Source organism: Mustela erminea, chromosome 9 (assembly GCF_009829155.1).
Source record: "Mustela erminea isolate mMusErm1 chromosome 9, mMusErm1.Pri, whole genome shotgun sequence".
In the NCBI taxonomy this organism is placed as follows: Eukaryota; Metazoa; Chordata; class Mammalia; order Carnivora; family Mustelidae; genus Mustela; species Mustela erminea.
The window spans coordinates 5,555,450-5,573,245 of NC_045622.1; the positions used below are offsets into that span (position 1 = coordinate 5,555,450).

The following is a 17,796-nucleotide window of genomic DNA, read 5'->3' on the forward strand; positions in this document are numbered from 1 at the left end:
AAAGCTGGTCCTTGCGGGTTTTTATGGAGGCCTTGTGGCAGAGACACGATGGATTGCAGCTCTGGCTAGTGGGTATTGACACAGTCTTCATCCCCACTCCCCTCCACAGAGATCAGGGGAGTGGGACCGAGAATTCCAATCCTCTGATCACAAGGTGGATCGAGGCAACCAGCCCCGGTCCTCAGGTGACCTAGATGCTTTCAGAAGTTAGAGACGCTCTTTTTGCCCTCATCACTGGTGTTCCTGGAGTTTTAGGAGCTTTGTGCTGGAAGCAGGGATGAAGAGCAAATATGTATTTCTTACTATATATCACAATATCACAGTTAATGTAGAGTTGGGGTATATGTTCAGTTTAAGCATCTTTATTCTTTTAAATTAATTTTGATGATATTTCTATTATTTATTTTCTGATTAGTACATAACATTGCCTTCAAATGTGAGTTCTTCAGAGCAGACAAAGATTATCCTTTTCCATTTTGTTTTGTCATACTTTTCTTAATATCCTTATCTAGCTCTTACTATATGATTTGCAAATATAGTCTGGATAGTGAATCAGCATATGTGATTTGCAAGTAGTTTATTTCATTCTGTATATTGTCTTTTCACTTCCCTGATAATTTTCTTTTGTTGCAAAAAAATTTTTAATTTTTTTTAAAAGATTTATTTATTTGACAGAGAGGAAGGACACAAGGAGACAGAGAGGCAGGCAGAGAGAGAGGGGGAAGCAGGTTCCCTGCTGAGCAGAGAGCCCGATGTGGGGCTCGATCCCAGGACCCTGAGACCATGACCTGAGCTGAAGGCAGAGGCTTAACCAACTGAGCAACCCACATGCCCCCCAAATTTTTTTTTTTTTAATTTTTTTTAAATTTATTTCCAGCATAACAGTATTCATTATTTTTGCACCACACCCCGTGCTCCATGCAATCCGTGCCCTCTATAATACCCACCACCTGGTACCCCAACCTCCCACCCCCCGTCCCTTCAAAACCCTCAGATTGTTTTTCAGAGTCCATAGTCTCTCATGGTTCACCTCCCCTTCCAATTTCCCCCAACTCCCTTCTCCACTCTAGGCCGGAGACCAGGAGGCCGCCATTTGTATTCCCGTCCTCCGGAACTCTACGGAAAGCGCTCAGGGAACAAAAGCTCCTGAAAGCAAACCCGAGCGGATTACTCACCCCGGCCCTGGGTAAGGGCGGTGTAATTCCGCCTGGGGCAAAGACACTTGAGAATCACTACAACAGGACCCTCCCCCAGAAGATCAACAAGAAATCCAGCCGAGACCAAGTTCACCTACCAAGGAGTGCCCCCCAAATTTTTAATTTTGATGGAGTCTGATTTATGGGCTTTTTTTGTTTGTTTTTCAAGCTTTTGATGTCTTAAGAATCCATTGTCAAATCCAAGTTCATAAAGATCTACCACTGTGTTTTATTCTAAGAGTTTTCTAGTTTTAGCTTTTATATTTGCGTTGTTGATCCATTTTAATTTTTACATATGGTATGCAGTAGGGGTTCAGCTTCATTCTTAAGATCTAGTTGTTCTAGTACCATTTGTTGAAGAGACTGTTCTTTTCCTGTTGAATGAACTTGTCGTGTTTTCTTTTCCCTGTTGAATGAACATGTCAAAATTCATTTGGCCATTGATGTGTAGATTTATCTGTGGATTCTCAATTCTGTACCCTTGGTTTGCCCTTATGCCCCTAACACACTGTTTTGATTACTGTGGCTTCATACTAAGTTTTGAAATCTGGAAGTGGGTATCCTCCAATTTTGTTCTTCTTTTTCAAGATTGTTTTGGCTATTTCGGGTGCTTTGCAAATGCCCTATGAATTTAATGACCAGCTTTTCCATTTATGCAAAAAAGACTGTTGCAATTTTGAATGAAATTGCATCGAGTATGTGATCATTTGGATAGTATTGATATCTCAACAATTTGTCTTCTAATCCATGAAGATGGGACGTCTTTCCATTTATTTGGACTTGTTTCATTTCTTCTATCCTTGCTTTTACAGTTTTCAGTGTACAAGAATTTTGTATTTTTGGTTAAATTTCTTCCCAGGTATTTAATTCTTTCGAGTGCTATTGTAAATGGAATTGCTTTCTTAGTTTCCATTTTAGATTGTTATTGCTGATATACAGAACTAAAACTTATTTTTGTGTGCTATTCTTATGACTTGCGATTTGGCTGATTTATTTGTTACTAGTAGATTTTTTGTGGATTCTTTGGGAATTTGTATGTGTATAGTATCGTGTCATCTATGAATATAGTTTTAATTCTTTTTTTCTGATTTTGATGCCTTTTAATTCTTGTCTAATTACTTTGGCTGGAAGTTCAATAGTGTTGAGTAGCAGGGATGAAAGTGGGGATCTTTATCTTGTTCCTGATTTTAGTGGGAAAGCTTCCATTCTCTCAACATTGATTATGTTGGCCTGTGGGTTTTTCATAAATTATCTTTATTGTGTTGGATAAGTTCCTATCCATGTCTTTCTGCCTGTTTTTATTGGGAAAGGAGATTGAGTTTTGTCAAGTGCCTTTGCTGTGTTTATTGAAATGATCATGTATTTTTCTTCATTTTATTAATGTGGTGTATTACATGGATTGATTTTCTTCTCTTGGCTCACTCTTGTGTTCCTGGGTAAATCCTACTTGCTCATGGTATATAATACTTTTAATAAGCTCTTACATTCAGCTTGCTTGTACTTTTTTTAAGAGTTTTAAATCTGTATTCCTTTTTTTAAAAGATGCTATTTATTTATTTGGCAGAAAGAGAGTGCACACACAAGTACAGGGAGCTGCAGAAAGGGAGAGGAGGTAGGCTCCCCACTGCATTGGGAGCCCAGATGTGGGGCTGGATCTTAGAAGTCTGGGATCATGACCTGAGCTGAAGGCAGATGCTTAACCAACTGAGTCACCCAGGTGTCCCTTAATCTATATTCCTAGGGGACATTGAGAATTAAGATTTTCCCGTGGTATATTTATTTTCCTTGGTATTAGAGAATTTCTGGCCTCCTGGAGTGAGTTAGGAAGTGTTCCCTACTATTCTGTTTCATGGAAGAGTTTGAGAGACTGCTCTTAATTTTTAAGCATGTGTTTTGGTAGGGTTTTTCTAGTCTCCACACCACCCTGCCAGTCTTCTTTTATAATGTAGGTGGTTACTGCTCCATATTTTCCTCTCAGAGGTGCCTTTGCTGTGTTCCATAAATTTGGGTATGCTGTGCTTCTGTTTTCATTTGTCTTTAAGCTCTTTTAGCATATTTAAAACAGGTGTTTGAAGTCTTCGTCTAGTAATTCCGCTCTCTGAGCTTCCTCGGGACTGTTCTGGCCCGTGTATCTTATTTTTTTAAATGGGCCATCCTTTCCTACTTTCCTGTTTCTCGTATGCAGTGTGATTTGTGTTGAAATAGTGGATTTTTTACCTTAAAAATATCCTTAATTAAAAATTTGTTACGGGGCGCCTGGGTGGCTCAGTGGGTTAAAGCCTCTGCTTTCGGCTCAGGTCATGATCCCAAGGTCCTGGGATCGAGCCCCGCATCAGGCTCTCTGCTCAGCCAGGGAGCCTGCTTCCTCCTCTCTCTCTGCCTGCCTCTCTGCCTACTTGTGATCTTTGTCTGTCAAATAAATAAAAATAAAATCTTAAAAAAAAAATTTGTTACATTGGTTTCACGTGTATAATGTAATAATTCAACAGCTTTATACATAACTCATGTAAGCATCCTCTTAATAGTTTGTCTGTTTCCCCCATCCCTCCCCACCCCCCCACTTCCCCTTGGCAGGCACCAGTTCTCTGTGGTTCAGAGTTTGTCTTTTCATTTGTTCTGTTTCTCAGATTGCACATACCAGTGAAATCATGTGGTATTTGTCTTTCACTTATTTCACTTAGCAGAATACCTTCTAGGTTCATCCGTGCTTTTGCAAATAGCATGATCTCATTGTTTTTTTATGGCTGAATAGTAGTCTACTGTGTGTGTGTGTGTTTATCTTGTTTACATATTCATCCATCGCTGGACACGTGGGCTGCTTCTGTACCATGGCCACTCTAAAAAATGCTGCTGTAAACACAGGGATTTACATGTCCGTTTGAATTGTTTTCATCATCTTTGGGTAAATACCCAGTAATGGAATTATTGGATCATATGGTTATTCTATTTTTAACTTTCTTTGAGGACCCTCCAGACCGTTCTTCATAGTGGCTGCACCGGCTGGCATTCCCACCAACAGTGCACGAGGGTTCCCCTTTCTCCACATCCTGGCCAACACCTGTTGTTGCTTGTCTTTTTGATACTAGTCATTCTGGTGGAGTGAGGTGATATCTCACTGTGCTTTTGATTTGCATTTCCCTGATGATGAGTGATGTTGGGCATCTTTTCATGTGTCTTTGGGGCATTTGTTTGGGGAAAATGTCTATTCAAGTACTCTGCCCATTTCTTAGATTTTTTTTTAATTGTTGAGTTGTATAAATTCTTTATATATTTTGGATATTAACCCTTGTCACAGGTGTCATTTGAAGATATCTTGTATCTTGCCTAGTTGTTTTGTTGATGGTTTCCTTTGCTGTGCAAAAGCTTTTTACTTTGATATAGTCCCAATGATTGTGTGTGTGTGTGTGTGTGTGTGGTGTGTGTGTGTGTGTTGTTTGTTTGTTTTGTTTTTTGGGAGTTTTTTGCTTTTCCCTTGCCTGAGGAGGCATATCTAGAAAAATGTTTCTTTGGTTGATATCAAAGGAATTACTGTTAGTGTTTTCTTCTAGGAATTCTATGGTTTCAGGTTTCACATTAAGGTTAATGCATTTTTTTTTTTCTCATAGATTTTATTTATTTATTTGACAGACAGAGATCACAAGTAGGCAGAGAGGCAGGCAGAGAGAGAGGAGGAAGCAGGCTCCCCGCCGAGCAGAGAGCCCGTCGTGGGGCTCGATCCCAGGATCCTGGAACCATGACCTGAGCCGAAGGTAGAGGCCCCAGTCCACTGAGCCACCCAGGCACCCCAAGGTTTAATGCATTTTGAGTTTATTTTTGTATATGTTGTAAGGCAGTGGTTTAGTTTTGTTGTTGCCGTGTAGCCGTCCACATCTCCCAGCACCGTTAGTTGACTGACTTTTCTCTGTTGTATGGTCTTGTCTCCTTTGTCATAGATTATTGGACCATATAAGTGTGGATTTATTTCTGGGATCTCTGTTTTGTCCTGAAAACTGCATATTTTACTTTTATTATGTAGCTGGGGAAATCAGATTTTCCCCTTCCCCACGGTTTGACTTTTTTTTTAATCGTTGAAGGCTGTGGTGGTCCATTGGTTGGGTGAGTGTGCTCCTGTTTGTGCAGGGTCCGTGTTCCTTGCCACATGTGGCTGCTGAAGACTGTCCTTAACTTGCATTCAGGGAGTATTTTGATGGGGATTTCCTTGAATGCCAGGAGTGAATGAGTGAAAGAGAGAATGAGAATCTTTCCTATTTTTGCAGACTGGCTCTGTGTTAGGACTCTTCTTCAACACTTAGGCAGGTTTGCACTGAACATAGGGGTTAGCCTAGAGTGGAAGTTTATGGTCTTCTCAGGGGATATTTGGGCAAGTATCTTACCCTGAGCATTTGTGTGTGGCTTTCTAAATTTCCCAGATATATTTGTGATTTTGTTGTATGTCTCAGCAGTAACTTTTTGCTTCTCACAGCTGTGGGTAGTTGGCAAGTTTTGTGGTGTTTTCAAGCAATGCTCATGGCTTTTCCAGCCTGGAGAGATCCAAGTTAGACAAATCAGAGCTTAGCCCCTTATGTTAGTTGGTAGCTCCCAGACTGGTTTAGAACAGATGTCAATAATTTGCAAATCTGGTCTGCTATGCTCCCTCCAGAACAAAGAGCCAGGACCCCATATTGGGAATGGGGACCATAGGTTTCATGGCAACTGCCAAGCTTTGGAGGGAGTAATGGGGCAAAGACAAGTAAAACCACGTTTTCTTACAGTTTTTAAGTTGTCCCCCCTCCTTTTTAATTCAGCATTTGCTTGATTGCTGTAAAGCTTAGAGTGTTCTACAGAGTTCTGACTGTTTTTCAGTACCTCTTAGGAGGGGAGCTGGGAGCTATCTACCCCATCATGTTGCTGATGTCACTTTTCTTTTTGGCTTATAAACTTTATTAAGAATTAGATACAGGGGTACCTGGGTAGCTCAGTGGGTTAAGCCTCTGCCTCCGGTCCTGATCTCAGGGTCCTGGGATCGAGCCCTGCGTCCGGCTCTCTGCTCAGCGGGGAGCCCATTTCCCCTCTCTCTCTGCCTGCTTCTCTGCCTGCTTATGATCTCTGTCTGTCGAATAAACAAAATAAAATCTTAAAAAAAAAAAAGAATTAGATACAAAAGTGACTTTTATGTCTGGCCACTTCAGAATTCAAGCTGCTGAAGAAAAATGACTTCTTCATGAGCTTCTGTTCAAGTAGTTTCCTAGAACTCACTACTTTCCTCCCTGTGTCAGGCCTTCTCGTTTCATGGATGTGTCGTTACGGAGCTTCTCCCTGTGCTGTGACCTGCTAAGCCGGGTTTGCCACACGGCAGTCACTTCCTGTAAGGACGCTCTAGAGAATCATCTTCACGTGATTGTTGGTACACTCATCCCCCTTGTGGATGGTCACATGGAGGTGCAGGAACAGGTACTGCCCCCGATCCTCTTCGCGAGATATGGGAAATAACCTTGGTACAGAGTGTTCTTGAAAGGAGCTGAATGTTTTATGTTTACTCGGTGTAATTAGTCATTTCAGTGAAAATATTCTTGGAAAAATGGTTAGAAAAACATTTTCAGTGAATTAATATTCATAATCCTTTAATTACAGAGCACTTAGTAATTTTGATCTCACAAATAACCTAGGAGTGTCTGTCTTCTGTTGAAGTGTAGAGGTGACACCAACCAGGGACAGCAGTCGACATCACTGTGATGGTGCAGGAGGTATTATGTCTACAGAATGTTCCAGTGGTACTGGCACTTTTCTGTCCCACTGCCCATTCTGTAGCAGCACCTTACACACTTGCTCAGTCATTTGAAAGCCCAGGGACAGTCACATGTGGTACTATAGGAAGTAATTAGAACATTATCTGAGCTGGGTCAGTAGAGTTTTTATTATTTAATACAGTAGGTTTGGTTGTTTTACTTTAAAATACAATTAAATCATTTTTCCATTTTGATTTTTTTTTCTTCTTTAAATTATGTTTAGGTATTGGACTTGTTGAAATACTTAGTGATAGATAACAAGGATAATGAAAACCTCTATATGACAATTAAACTTCTAGATCCTTTCCCTGACCACGATGTCTTTAAGGATTTGCGCATTACTCAGCAGAAAATTAAATACAGTAAAGGACCCTTTTCACTTTTGGAGGTAATAATTATTCCGCCATCTTACTATTTTGTGTTAGGGTAGAGAGCAGTACTTTTTGAAAACTTGCAATTCTCTAAAAGTAAAAAACTGAATCTTTTTAAAAAATTGTGTTTAAAAAAATAAGATTTGCCCCTCTTTCAACAAATAAAAAGCTGAATCTTAATATATCCTCCTGTATAGCAGTAAAATTATAACTATCAAGGTTTCTTGGTTAAGATCTGAAATTAAATAATGAAGGAATCTGTTCTAAAATATGCTTGATTTTCATATACATCTGATCTATTAGTATCTTAAAATTACCGTCTGATCTTTTGAGGGACAACTTACTGTTTGAATTAGAGATGATATTTGACTTTTCAAGGGGTTTTTCCAGTTTTAATCTTACTTTAATCTTTATAAACTTGAAGATTTATGTTTACGTGTAATTTTTGGTATAAAAGTTATAATTTTAATACCGTATGCTATATTTGATTATATATCAACATGACAATATAGTTAAATGTACTAAGATATAAAACTAGAGTTATAGTACTAAATGAGTAGAAATACAAGCTTTTCCTTTGGAGGATGCTATTACAATCTTAAAATCTTAAGTATGTTATCATGAGAGAGCCCGTTAAAATTTAAGTGATTATAACATTGGCAGATTTGCAGTGGAAGAAGGCATTTATTTCTACCCTTGTGGCATTAATAGTGATATGAATCAGTGTCTGTAAAAGACATGTACTAATTTTTTTCTCTGAGTTTTATTTGATAGACGTCATCCATGTCCAAAAAGCACATTACATTTTTAACTAATTTTCTGTTTTAGGAAATAAATCATTTTCTCTCTGTGAGTGTTTACGATGCACTTCCTTTGACAAGGCTGGAAGGACTCAAGGATCTCCGCAGACAGCTAGCTCAGCACAAGGACCAGATGGTGGACCTCATGAGAGCATCTCAGGGTACAGATGTTAATGACGCAGGTTATTTGTGCATCTTTCTTTTGGAGAGAGTCTTTTATAAATTCTTACTCTTTGTTTAATTGGCATGGGCTGACCTTAGACTCTCATCATGTAGTTCATCATGATGAGACAAAAAGAGACAAAAAGAGATTGTGAGTGATCTCCTCACCTTGAATTAACCCTATTTTATCCATCCGCTACACCTCTGCCAGAATGGTTTCTCTAAACCCATACACGATCGTATTACTCTACTGCTTGAAACATTTTTAACCACTTCCCTAGTGCCTGAAAGAAACATTTGAATTCCTTAGGGCCAGGCATATGGGGAATCTGTGGGTATTGCTCCAATGTGTCCCACTCTAAGTCTCCTATGTGTGTGCATACATATAACGTGGATGTGTGTGTGTGTGTGTGTGTGCGCTTTTCTACAGACACACATTTGTATATGTTATTAGGTTTTTTTTTTTTTCTTAAGAAAACATTTTTATGTTACTTTGGTTTGAGTTTATGTTATTTTAGTATTATACTTAGGGGAAACTTTTTCTATTATGTTTTGATTTTCAATTTTTACCCATTAATTTCCTATTTCCATGGTGGTTTTTTTCTCCCAGTAGTTTTAAAAACTGATTTTGGTCTGGATCATAGGAGCTCAGAGTTTATAGTGCTTTTGTTCTGAGATGCGTGTGTGTGTAAAAGATGATCACCTCTTTCTTTTGTTCTTATGTGTTTGGGTAATTCATTGGTCCAGACCTGTCTTGTCCAAAATAGCCATTAGCTGTTTTTAGATATTTAAATTTCAGTGAATTAAAGTTCATTAAAATTTAAAATTGAGTTTCATTATTGTACTAGCACATGTCAGGTTCTCAGGAGTAATGACGCTCGTGGCTGTTGTTGGACAGAGCACATTATAGAACGTTTCTATCGTTGTGGAAAGTTCTGTTGGACATTGCTGGTCTAGACTGAATCTAGGGTTTAAAGACCAGAGTGTGCTTCCAGGTTTCTTGCCGGTCAATGTTGAATGATTTTCGTATTTCTCTTAGTGATTTTGCTAAGGTATTGGCTGATTGGCGCAGCTTCTCTTTCTCTGTCTGCCAGATACTGCTTTGCTGTCACTGCCAAGGTTCTGTTTTACAAGGAAGTTCAGATATAGTCACATTATGTTTTTTGACCAGCTCATGTTTTAAAACCATGTTTTTTAAAAACCTTTATGAAAGTTTTCATGTCAGATAATTTAATCTATAAATGTAAGGAAACATGTTTTCTCCATTGTAGTTGAAACCATTTTTTTCTAAACTGCTCCTAGATAACCCGCAGGAGGGCATCATGGTGAAGCTCATTGTCAGCTTGTTGCAGTTATGCCGGATGGCCGTGAACCACACTGGGGAGCGGGAGGTTTTAGGTAAATCATTTGGCTAATTGAGTTTTTATATTGGAGTTGTCATCTCTGTTTTCAAATTCAGTAAAAGCTTGTCAATTTGGGATAATAGGTCACCGTGAGGTGCTAGCTGAGTTTTATTTCTGTTTAGTTGAAGTGTCCCTAAGCAGTTCTTCTTTCCTGTTTTCCTTCCTTAAACATTTGCATAAAGTGAAAATTAGTGATTTACACATGTGCATCCCTGTTCACTTAAAAACATCTTATAAATTTAGAAGAAGTCACAAATAAGTATTTGTAGTATTAGGTTGCAAATAAATTGACTTCTGATATATTTTATAAATATAACTGACCAGTACTAACGGATCTTTTTTATAGGGCAGAGTAAGAACAAGCATTTGGAGGGCTAGGTGAATTAAACGCAGATAGGAAAACCACATCTGGGCCCTTTCCTACCACGATTTGGGGGGTGTCCTAGTGTCAGGTAAATAGTCACCACACATCCCACCTAGAAGAGGTGTTTAGACTTGGTGAGCACTGGATGAAGGCACCCGGATGTTGTCATCACGACGGTGCTTCAGATAAGAGAAACGGAGGAGTAAAAGGTCCTTCACAGATTCTCCTTTCTTCCAGTGGAGTCTTTCTTGTCTTCTCACTGGGAGCCTAATAACTGGAGGACTTCTTTATTTTTTAAGTTTTTTTACTGAAATACACTTTACATGCAGAAAAGTATGCAGATAGCAGTATGTACCTTGGAAGTTTTCACAGGCAGAAAGTACCTGTGCATGTAGCACCCAGATCGAAAAGCTCGAAACAAGAGCCTTACCAGCACCCTGGAAGTTTCCTCTGAACAAGGAATTCACATGTTTGTCTGTAGTTTAACTGTTTCTAGGGACAGACCTGATTTGCTCCATGAGCCCGGAGCGGCTTTCCTGTGTAGTTCGTCATTCTTAGCAGTGAGAGACCAAAAGTTTTCACCCCCAGGTCAGGAAGCAGACAGGTTGCCTGCTTTCAGCAGTGCTGGTCCACGTCGTCCTGGAGGTTCTAGCCAGAGCAGTGGAACAAGAAGAAAGAAAAAGCATCCAGAATGGAAAAAAAGAAATAAAACTGTCTGTAGTCACAGATGACATGATGCTATATCTAGAAAATCCCAGAGAATCTACAAGAAACCTACTATAATAAAGCTAATAAATGAATTTGACACAATGGCAGGATATAGGATCCACACACAAAATTTAGTTGTGTTTCTGTACACCCTCAGTGAACAATCTAGAAAGAAAATTTCATTCTGTTTATAATTCTGTTTATAATAATATCTAGGAGAATCCACTTCTTGGGGATAAGTTCAATCAGGGAAGTGAAAGACTAGTACTCTGTTTGTCAGAAGTGAGTCACCAAGTACACCCCACACTCGGGGTGAGGAACTAGGGCTCCGCCTTTTGAAAGGAGAGCTATCAAAAAATTGGGGTATTTTAATTAAATTCCCTCACAGCTGGGAACGAGCATCAGGATGTTCTCTGTCTTCATCTGGGTAGTGACAACACAGGTGGAAAAAAATGTGTATGTGAATTTTCACTGAACTGAGTATTTAAGATTTCTGTACTTTAAATACCTCAAAAATGTTTTAACAGCTTTAAAGTCTGTTGATGAGTTCACACAGTAGCTGTCTTTAGACTTTCATCCTTTACTATCTGTATTCTGTTACTAATTTTATAGGGGAAAATATCTTTTGCCTGTATGGATATATAAAGAAAATGCTACAATATATAGTAGCTTCTTTAATCTATACAGAGTCTTTGAGAAACCACTTAAATCTTGAAGGATGATGAAACATGGTATTTTTGAAATTAGAAAACTTGTTTTTATGGGAGATCTTTTAGTAACAACTGTACTGAAAAGGAATTTCTAAATCTAGAGGCTGTTGGGAGCTGCCTGGGAGAAGTGGGTCCTGTTGATTTCTCCACGATAGCTATACAGCATAGTAGAGATACATCTTCTACCAAGGCCTCCGAGTTATTTGTAGATAAAGAACTTCAGTGGACCTTCATAACGCTGACCTACCTGAACAACACGCTCATAGAAGATTGGTGAGTATGGGATGACCCTGTATATCTGCTTGCATCTACTTCATCTGATACTCAGGGAGATTGATACTTTACCGAAATTAACATCTCCTGAAACCAAAACATTCTCCTTCAAGTTGCCATAATCCCTGAAGCCCTGCTGTGTACCAGGCACTGGCTTCACGGATGAGCATACCAGACAAGGTCCATGTTGAATTCTAGTGACAGTAGACTGGACAAACAATAAGAAAATGCCAGGTGGTTCGATACAGCACATCAAAAATAGGAGAATTGCAAAAGCAGATGTTTTGGGCACTTGTCAAAGGCACTGTGCTCATTGAGAATATTTTGATCGTTTAAAAATAAGTCCTAGAGAGGAAGCATAACTCCAGAAATCTTAAGGTAATCAGACAGGGTTTTCTTTTGCCCATTTTAATTGTTTATGCAAATAAAATTGCTGCAGATTCTATCCTCATTTCTGTTTGGTGCTGTGAGATTGCTTCTGTTTTTATTCCTTTGCGGCCCTCCCCTCCTGCAGTGATAAATAACTCAGGTTTACTGAAAGAATATTAAAAATTTTTGATAATTTTGGCATTGTTGCTGTAGAATTTTAATTACCAAGTTTTTTTTTTTCTTTTTTAAGATTTTATTTGGGAGGGCGAGAAGGAGAGGACACAAGCAGGGAGGAGCAGAGGGAGAGGGAGAAGCAGACTCCACATTGAGCAGGGAGCCTGATATGGGGCTCGATCCCAGGACCTTGAGATCATAACCTGAGCTGAAGACAGAAGATAACCCACTGAGCTACCCAGTTGCCCCTTAACTTTTTATTTAGAGATGTAAGATTTCCTAAGTAAAAACTGCCTGACACAGTTGACCGTTACACTTTCTAGTTGAATGCCACAGGTTTCAACTGCCTGGGTCCACTTATATGTGGACTTTTTTCGATAAATACAGTATAGTATATAAATGTATCTTCTCTCTTATATTCTCAAAATATTCTCTTTTATATTCTTCAAAACATTTTCTTTTCTCTAGATTATTTTGTTGTAAAAGTACAGTATGTAACACATTTATAAATCTATGTTAATTGACTGTGTTACCTATATGTCTTCCTGTCAACAGCAGGCTATTAGTGGTTAAGTTTAGGGGGAGTTAGGATTTAAATACAGATTTTGACTGTGTGGAGATCAGTGCTCCTAACTCTTTCAAGGGTCAACCTGTAAAATAAATTTAAAATTTTAGATTTAAAATTTTTTGAAGGTTGTTTCACATTTATCAGTAGTTGATATACTTAGTAAGCATCTGAATTATGTTTTTCAGTGTCAAAGTGCGATCAGCTGCTGTTACCTGTTTGAAAAGCATTTTAGCTACAAAGACTGGACATAGTTTCTGGGAGATTTACAAGATGACACCTGATCCCATGCTGATCTATCTACAGCCTTTTAGAACATCCAAAAAAAAGGTCTCTCAAATAATAAATATTTATTGAATACCCAAACAGTTCTCTTTGCTGTGGGATATGAATATCAATTTGCCTAAATAGTATTATACTAACATTTAACTTTTCTTAGAAGTAATTCCAGCTGTATTTGAATCCAGCGGATTTGTGTTTTTAATTATAGCAGTGTGGAAAAGTTGAGATAGAAAGGTCAGCTTATGACTGACTTGGGTGATAGGAGGCGTTCTTAACGATAGGCCTTTCGTCTTAGGAGTAGAAAACCCTTACACTGATGCCAAGAAATCCACTGATTCTGGTGTGGTTTGTAGGTATTGTGCAACAAGCAAGTGTATATTTCTGTAGGAAGTTAAAGTATCACAGCCGCCTAGTGAGATACAAGGTGACCTGTAGATTCTCCCTTTTTCCACTTTAATATCATAACCACGTTTGACTGAAAGGACTCTGAATGATATATAAAAACTCTTGCTTCTCTTTTAGTCTAAGTGTTTGTCTTTAATAGTTTCTTTTCCTAAAGCTGTTGGGAGATAAACAGTAGAATTTTCACCAAATTAACTTTGGGACATATACCCACTGTAGTAATAGTCTTTTTAATATATCATAAGTATAATTTTGGTCTTAGTGAAATTTGTAGTAATATAAACTATTAATAAAACCAGTAACATAATCTGTAAAACACTGTAGTTTTAACATTTTGAAGTCAGTTCTCTGTGGTAGACTTGGAGCAGTTTTGTCCATGAGACCAGTGAGGCAGAGAGTTTGTGATGTGTGTCTTATACTACTAGTGAGCTGCGATTAGATCTCAAGTATCCTACTGCATAGACCAGTAATTCTTTAACATACCACTTGGCCTTCCATATGAACATAAATGTATTTTGATTTTGAGTTATCCAGTGCCTCCAGAATTATTTTTAACTATATTTAGTTTGGTTTAGAAACAGATTTATGCCTAGATACTTGTTCTGCATGGAAAAGAGAAAACATATTTCTAATTACTCTACTTACATGTTTTGACTGTTTTCTTTCTAGTTTTTGGAAGTGCCCAGACTAGACAAAGAAAATCCTTTAGAAGGCCTGGATGATATGAGCCTGTGGATTCCTCAAAGTGAAAACCATGACGTTTGGATAAAGAGGCTGACTTGTGCTTTTTTGGATAGTGGAGGCACAAAAAGTGAAATCCTTCAATTATTAAAGCCAATGTGTGAAGTAAGAAAATTAATGAGTCTGCCTTAATCGCTTTCTACCTGTGCTTTTTGTATTTGAGCCTTTTCATAGTTTCCTTTGGTTGTGCCATTCCATTTGGCTTCCGAGTCCGTATTTATGGCCTCTCTTTCTAAAAAGAGTGTGTGTGGGGGGGTGTCATGCAAGTCATCTCCAGGAAGCATCTGTGCTCAGCTGTTGGGAGTCCATCAAACAGAGCATCTTCATGTCGTTGGAGCTCTGTGTGGTCGGGTTCAGCTGTGGCAGAGCTACGTACCAGCTGAGCTCTAAAGGGTGCATTGTTTGTTACTAACAATAGTTACAATACTGATGATTGTAAATTACTTATAGTAACCAAAAGTCTGCTTTTTAAAAATTTTTTTTAAGGTTGTTGTCATTTACTTTCCCTAGTATACTTTCTTGAGTAAAGAAAAGAGATAGGGTAGCAGTTAACATTGCTTTTTAATTTTTATTTATTTATTTATTTGTTTTTTAAAAAGATTTATTTATTTATTAGAGAGAGAGAGTGAGCAGGCACTCTCTTTCTCACCTTTCCCACTCTAGAGAAGGAGAGAATTCTAGGCAGATGCCGTGCTAAATGTGGAACCTGATGCGGGGTTCCATCTCGTGACCCCGAGCTCACGACCTGAGCCAAAACCAAGGGTTGGATGCTTACCTTACTGAACCACCCAGGCGCTCCTGCTTTTTTATTTTTGAAGGTCTAATACAGTTTGTTTCAGTAGAGTAAAGGCTTATGCCAAATCAAACACAAAATTTACACGTTTTTATCAAGTATGCCATCTAAAGCAGTCTAATATCATGATGCTCTAAGATTTTAATGCTAATATAATTTATATGGTCCCATTAAGCATGATTCGGTGATAGTTTGAAAACAAAATATCTGACTAGTTCAAACATCTACCAGTTAAAAGTAACTAACTGATAGACAATGGTGTGGATGGAACTGGAGGGTATTATGCTGAGCGATATAAGCCAGTCAGAGAAAGATAAATAGCATATGATTTCACTCATTTGTGGAATTTAAGAAACAAAACAGATGAATGTAGGGGAAGGGGGGAAAAGAGAGGGAAACAAACCGTAAGAGACTGTTCGCGGCAATGAACAGACAGAAGGTTGACAGAAGGAGGTGAGTGGGGGATGGGCTAGACGGGGGATGGGCATTAAGGAGGACTTGAGGGCACTTGTGATGAGCCCTGGGTGTTGTATGTAAGCGATGAATCACTGAATTCCACTCCTGAAACCAATTTTACCATGTATGTTAACTAATTAGAATTCAAGTAAAAACTTGAAATAAGAAACCAAAACTGATAGTGGAGAGTATTTTGTTTGATAAAGTGTCTTCATTGAAAGCAGTTTAAAAAGCAGTCTTTGCTTCTACAGAAGAAGTGCTGGCAGTGAATAAATTATCACACCCCGCATTACTACACTGCACTTGTACTGAGTCCGCTCAGTGATAGCCTTAACACACACACACAGAGCATTTCCCTTTAGTGAACATGGCCAAGGGTTTTTTATAAAGTTCTGACTTTGCGCCACAAGATAAAATGTTCCAGATACACATATACACAACACCCCAATTCCAAATTCCTTCAGTTCTTTATTTCTAAAACTGCTGTTTTTATTTGTCTTTATTTTAAAAAGAAAGTGTGCATTTGGTAGTCTGTCGTCTGTCCTGTGAGTGTGGTATGTGATGAATACATGAAGAGAGTACCGTGACGAAGATAAGGTTGCAGACTATTTTAATGTACCACAAGGATTAAAGTGCTTTTCTACACTTGGGAGTGTGTCACAGATAAGTACCCAAATTGTATACACAAATAGGAGCTTATTAAAATAATAAACACTTGAACACTTCCACTTGAGTAGAAGAAGAGTCAGGAGGACTTTTCACTGAGTGTAGAAAATGTACAAAAATCAGATTTTCAGCTTTTCTCTTAAACTTTGATTCTCCATTTTCCTTTATATCAAATTAGAAAACTGTTATTAGTAACACTTTCCAACTCTGAAATTTTATTTGCAGTCATGATGTAATAATTTCATTTGTAAACATCATCCTGTTTCTTTATGTGCGTGTGACCCAGACTGGCAACGGACAGTTGTGTAATGAACACCTTCGTTTCACGTCGACACTGTAGGTTACTTTGATTTTTCTTGAGCCCTGCCTGGTACATGCATTTTGTGTGTGTTTTAGAGATACATTGAGTTCATGACAGATTTGTCTATCGTTTTTCTTTTAAGTCTGAGATGCCAGGAACGGAATGAAAATGTTAAGCGAAATAGATTATTTTCATGCGGACTGTTGATGCCACATGTTTGTATGTTCCAGGTGAAAACCGACTTTTGTCAGACTGTGCTTCCATACTTGATTCATGATATTTTACTCCAAGATACAGATGAATCATGGAGAAACCTGCTTTCTGCACACATTCAGGGATTTTTCACGAACTGTTTCAGACACTCCTCACCAACGAGCCGATCCACGACCCCTGCAAATTTGGATTCAGGTATTCGGTTAAATTTCTAGCATTTATATGGTTAACTTCTCAGTTCTAGAGAAAGATTTTGTCTGAATCCCTTCAGGATGCTGTATTGGCTTAATTTTGTAACCTCTGAGTATTTATTTTCTTATCATCTGGAGCACGGAGATGAAAGTTGTGATCCATTTTCCATGAGACAATGTGTGTAAAGCACCTGGGTTAGCACTCGATGTGGAATACGTCACCAGGGAATTTTGGCTTCTGATAGCGGAGCGGCTCACTGAGCGTTCCATGTGTGTCAGGCCCTGTGCTCGGCACTGGCACCCCAGATATGGAGAAGACCGCCTGCATCCTCGCAGTGGGAAAAGCATACAAATAAATGCAAGCAAATATTCTGGATCCTGTACTGGAAGAGAGGTTGAAATTTTTTGGTAAAGATCTGGCCAACTCATCTTTTTAAAATAACCCTTTGTATTACAGAATATTTGTTGTGGAAAATAATAGAGAAATTAGCATAAATTTAAAAATTAAGTTGCCTGTAATCCTATGATCTAGGATCACTGTGGTTAATATTTGGTATACTTCCTTGGATTTTTTTTTTAACAATAGCAACAACAGAAAAACCCCAAAACAAAACAACCCTCCCCCAGAAAAAAACAAAATAGATTATACTTTGTTGACTTACATAACTGAATTTCTTTTTATGCTTCATACTATTTCCCACAGTAGGAACATATAGCAGGAGAACTGCCATGAGGAGAGGAATAGTGTGTCGTGTGTATACAGAATACATCTACGCGTACTGGAGGGCTCGCTGGGGGTCCGTTTTTCAAACCTAAAATTAAAGGGAAAAAATTCACAAATCTAGAATGTGAACTTATAGTCTTTAATATGTGTTAGTAACATATTTTATG

At 38.4% G+C, this 17,796-nt stretch overlaps 1 protein-coding gene across 6 annotated transcripts in view; it reads left to right on the forward strand.

Moving 5' to 3' along the window:
• Positions 1-17,796, forward strand: part of ATM (ATM serine/threonine kinase) — a 120,508-nt gene that overhangs the window by 62,927 nt on the left and 39,785 nt on the right. For 3 of the 6 annotated variants that reach the window (XR_004289491.1, XM_032360060.1, XM_032360061.1), the window contains exons 32-39: positions 6,452-6,626; positions 7,185-7,349; positions 8,161-8,293; positions 9,597-9,692; positions 11,581-11,752; positions 13,049-13,190; positions 14,214-14,390; positions 16,732-16,909. Coding sequence is in view for 5 of the 6 variants with exons in the window: in XM_032360060.1 (XP_032215951.1) it covers positions 6,452-6,626; positions 7,185-7,349; positions 8,161-8,293; positions 9,597-9,692; positions 11,581-11,752; positions 13,049-13,190; positions 14,214-14,390; positions 16,732-16,909 (1,238 nt within the window). In the remaining variant the exon portion in view is untranslated. The other 3 variants (XM_032360063.1, XM_032360062.1, XM_032360064.1) reach the window with 3 other exon arrangements.